This window comes from Entelurus aequoreus, linkage group LG10 (assembly GCF_033978785.1).
Source record: "Entelurus aequoreus isolate RoL-2023_Sb linkage group LG10, RoL_Eaeq_v1.1, whole genome shotgun sequence".
Taxonomy (NCBI): Eukaryota; Metazoa; Chordata; class Actinopteri; order Syngnathiformes; family Syngnathidae; genus Entelurus; species Entelurus aequoreus.
In genome coordinates this window covers 56,145,804-56,150,803 of record NC_084740.1, presented here as the reverse complement: position 1 = coordinate 56,150,803, position 5,000 = coordinate 56,145,804, and the positions used below count along the sequence as shown (strand labels likewise).

Genomic DNA, 5,000 nt, shown 5'->3' with positions numbered 1-5,000 from the left:
GGTACTGGGTCACATCACTGGTGTGTGTGTGTGTGTGGTGCTGGGTCACATCACTGGTGTGTGTGTGTGTGTGTGTGTGTGTGTGTGTGTGTGTGTGTGTGTGTGTGTGTGTGTGTGTGTGTGTGTGTGTGTGTGTGGGGTTGTTGTGAGAGGACAAGATAAGGCTGGAGACTACCACACTGCACGTCTGCTCCATGACTCATCGGCCTTGTCTGCGCTCCAGTGGGCCTGATAAGACCAGCAGATAAACCACCATAGTAGTAGTAGTGGGAGGAGGAGGAGGAGGAGGAGGGAGAGATAAGATGTTTTATGCATGGAGGGAGTGTCACTAGTTCTCAGTGAGGGAGTACATGTACATGTATATGTATATGTATACTGTATGTACAAATCACACTTGAAGTCCCCATATTATATCATTTGTCAACATTAAAGGCCTACTGAAATGAAATGTTCTTATTTAAACGGGGATAGCAGATCCATTCTATGTGTCATACTTGATCATTTTGCGATATTGCCATATTTTTGCTGAAAGGATTTAGTAGAGAACATCGACGATAAAGTTTGCAACTTTTGGTCGCTGATAAAAAAGCCTTGCCTGTACCGGAAGTAGCGTGACATCACAGGTTGAAAGGCACCTCACATTTCCCCATTGTTTACACCAGCAGCGAGAGCGATTCGGACCGAGAAAGCGACGATTACCCCATTAATTTGAGCCAGGATGAAAGATTCGTGGATGAGGAACGTGAGAGTGAAGGACTAGAGTGCAGTGCAGGACGTATCTTTTTTCGCTCTGACCGTAACTTAGGTACAAGCTGGCTCATTGGATTCCACACTCTCTCCTTTTTCTATTGTGGATCACAGATTTGTATTTTAAACCACCTCGGATACTATATCCTCTTGAAAATGAGAGTCGAGAACGCGAAATGGACATTCACAGTGACTTTTATCTCCACGACAATACATCGGCGAAGCACTTTAGCTACGGAGCTAACGTGATAGCATCGTGCTTAACTGCAGATAGAAACAAAATAAATAAACCCCTGACTGGAAGGATAGACAGAAGATCAACAATACTATTAAACCATGGACCTGTAACTACACGGTTAATGCTGTACCGCCTGGCGAAGCTTAACAATGCTGTTGCTAACGACGCCATTGAAGCTAACTTAGCTACAGGACCTTGACAGAGCTATGCTAAAAACATTAGCTCTCCACCTACGCCAGCCAGCCCTCATCTGCTCATCAACACCCGTGCTCACCTGCGTTCCAGCAATCGACGGAAGGACGAAGGCCTTCACCCGATCATCGATGCGGTCCGCGGCTAGCATCGGATAGCGCATCTGCTATCCAACTCAAAGTCCTCCTGGTTGTGTTGCTGCAGCCAGCCGCTAATACACCGATCCCACCTACAACTTTCTTCTTTGCAGTCTTCATTGTTCATTAAACAAATTGCAACAGATTCACCAACACAGATGTCCAGAATACTGTGGAATTATGCGATGAAAACAGAACTGTTTGTATTGGGATACAATGTGTCCCAATACTTCCGCTTCAACCATTGCCGTCACGCGCATACGTCATCATACATAGACGTTTTCAGCCGGAAGTGTGGCGGGAAATTTAAAATGTCACTTTATAAGTTAACCCGGCCGTATTGGCATGTGTTGCAATGTTAAGATTTCATCATTGATATATAAACTATCAGACTGCGTGGTCGCTAGTAGTGGCTTTCAGTAGGCCTTTAAGAAGTCTCAAAGGTTTAAAAGTACTTTGGGAGCTCCAAGTTGAATTGTTTTGTTTCCAAAGCATGGAGTTGTGGGCGTGTAGCGAGGGCGTTTGGGTCAGAACCAGCTTCCAAAGCGCACTGCAATGCTGACCTGCCGTGCGCTGAGTGCAAAAAACCTGAAGGCCTTGGGTCAGAGGTCAGTCCACGTGGGGCCAAAAGGTCTCTCCCACCAGTCCAGTCGTGGGTCAAAGGGCATCTGAGCATTTTGTCCAAACACTCAGGAAGTTATGCTGGCCTCGCTCAGCACCTTCAACTTGGCTCTGATGAAATCTGCTACTTTGCTCCTCCCCCCTCCCCCGCCCTCGCCACCTCACGCCCACCCGCGCTGAAAAGTGATGAAGTTTTGGGAGGAGGTCCTGATGGGGGACCACTGTGGGAATGCAGATGCTGCCTGCGTGCGGCGGCGGCGGCGGTGACCTTGCCCCCCCCAGCTGGGCGTCTGTCTGACACTAGTTGGCATGACAACATGACAGATGGTTGGCATGACAACATGACAGATGGTGGCCAAAACATACAATCTCCTCTTAGGCGTCACGCGAGCGTTATTAGGCTTTTTGCTTCAAATTGTTCCTCAGGGAAGAGTTTCTTAGGGAAACATTTAGAAAATATTTGTACTCAATCCACAATTAAATGTCCGCTGCTTCCAGATACTAATAAGTTGCATTCATAAATTCTTCTCTAATACATTTTTTTGCCAGTATTTATTAACAGTGGAGAGCGGGACATCCAAATGAAAACAATGACAAGATTTCGGGGCTGTAAATGTAATTTTGAAATGAGCATTTGAACTACTGTTATCACTTATAGAAATATTAGAAAAGAAGATGATTTATTTAATGACTTATCATTTCATGATGACTTGACATGACATTATTACATATGGCTCCTTTAATAATTTGGTATTAGCACCTTTACCCACATAAGCACTTACACCTTATTTGTGTTTATTTCTCTTACCAATAGTCATGTTTTAAAGTTAAAGTAGCAATGATTGTCACACAATCCACTCTTAAAGGAATCGTGTGTATGATTGAACGACTCCAAAAGGAAAGGAGAGACAATTTAGTACAGGCAAGCAAATTAAAGACAACAATCCCGACTCTTTTGGTGTCTAAATAAAATGCATCTTCTGTTCAACATCATCTTAAATGAGCTTTTAAGTGCCTTTAGACATTGCTGACTAAATACTCTCTCCCAGAGGAGGAGCAAAGAGCCAAATGGGACAAAATTAAGTAAATAAATACATCTTTAGATAATTACTTAAAAGGTGTCATTAATTAATTTTTATCATTTAGAATTAAATAAATAAATGTGTCATTATTCCATGTTTAATTATGCTTGAATATTTTGCAATTTAATTATTTAATGATGTATTTAATGAATTAGTTAGTTCACGATTTAATTATTTCAGCGATTCATAATTTGTTTATTTCATTATGTAATTATTTCACAATTTAATTAAATAATTCAATTTAATGATGTATTATTTCATGATCACGTGTGTCAGCATCTGTGATGAGGTGGTGACTTGTCCAGGGTGTACCCCGCCTTCTGCCCGAATGCAGCTGGGATAGGCTCCAGCACCCCCCGTGACCCTGAAAGGGACAAGCGGTAGAAAATGGATGGATGGATGCCTTAGACATTGCTGACTAAATACTCTCTCCCAGAGGAGGAGCAAAGAAGAGCCAAATGGTACAAAATTAAGTAAATAAATCCATCTTTAAATAATTACTTAAAATGTGTCATTCATTAATTTTTATAATTTAGAATTAAATAAATAAATGTGTCATTATTCCATGTTTAATTATGCTTAAATATTTCACAATTTAATTATTTAATGATGTATTTAATGAATTAATTAGTTCATGATTTAATTATTTCAGAGGTTCATAATTTAATTATTTCATCATGTAATTATTTCAAAATGTAATTAAATAATTCAATTTAATGATGTATTATTTCATGATCACGTGTGTCAGCATCTGTGATGAGGTGGTGACTTGTCCAGGGTGTACCCCGCCTTCTGCCCGAATGCAGCTGGGATAGGCTCCAGCATCCCCCGCGACCCCGAAAGGGACAAGCGGTAGAAAATGGATGGATGCCTTTAGACATTGCTGACTAAATACTCTCTCTCAGAGGAGGAGCAAAGAAGAGCCAAATGGGACAAAATTAAGTAAATAAATCCATCTTTAAATAATTACTTAAAATGTGTCATTAATTAATTTTTATAATTTAGAATTAAATAAATAAATGCGTCATTATTCCATGTTTAATTATGCTTAAATATTTCACAATTTAATTATTTAATGATGTATTTAATGAATTAGTTAGTTCACGATTTAATTATTTCAGCGATTCATAATTTGTTTATTTCATTATGTAATTATTTCACAATTTAATTAAATAATTCAATTTAATTATGTATTATTTCATGATCACGTGTGTCAGCATCTGTGATGAGGTGGCGACTTGTCCAGGGTGTACCCCGCCTTCTGCCCGAATGCAGCTGGGATAGGCTCCAGCACACCCCGCAACCCCAAAAGGGACAAGCGGTAGAAAATGGATGGATGGATGCCTTTAGACATTGCTGACTAAATACTCTCTCCCAGAGGAGGAGCAAAGAAGAGCCAAATGGGACAAAATTAAGTAAATAAATCCATCTTTAAATAATTACTTAAAATGTGTCATTAATTAATGTTTATCATTTAGAATTAAATAAATAAATGCGTCATTATTCCATGTTTAATTATGCTTAAATATTTCACAATTTAATTATTTAATGATGTATTTAATGAATTAATTAGTTCATGATTTAATTATTTCAGAGGTTCATAATTTATTTAATTATTTCATCATGTAATTATTTCAAAATGTAATTAAATAATTCAATTTAATTATGTATTATTTCATGATCACGTGTGTCAGCATCTGCGATGAGGTGGCGACTTGTCCAGGGTGTACCCCGCCTTCTGCCCGAATGCAGCTGGGATAGGCTCCAGCATCCCCCGTGATCCCGAAAGGGACAAGCGGTAGAAAATGGATGGATGGATGGATGCCTTAGACATTGCTGACTAAATACTCTCTCCCAGAGGAGGAGCAAAGAAGAGCCAAATGGGACAAAATTAAGTAAATAAATCCATCTTTAAATAATTACTTAAAATGTGTCATTAATTAATTTTTATAATTTAGAATTAAATAAATAAATGTGTCATTA

General features: G+C 39.3%; 1 protein-coding gene across 2 annotated transcripts in view; it reads left to right on the top strand.

The window, feature by feature from the left end:
• kcnq1.2 (potassium voltage-gated channel, KQT-like subfamily, member 1.2) overlaps positions 1-5,000 on the top strand; it is a 435,625-nt gene that overhangs the window by 300,666 nt on the left and 129,959 nt on the right. The window contains exon 20 of one of the 2 annotated variants that reach the window (XM_062061246.1): positions 1,807-1,842. The exons of the other annotated variant lie outside the window; for it this stretch is intronic. Coding sequence (XP_061917230.1) covers positions 1,807-1,827 — 21 coding nt within the window. The 3' untranslated portion in view covers positions 1,828-1,842. Of the gene's footprint in view, positions 1-1,806; positions 1,843-5,000 lie in introns of those variants that run through there. 2 annotated transcript variants of the gene reach the window in all.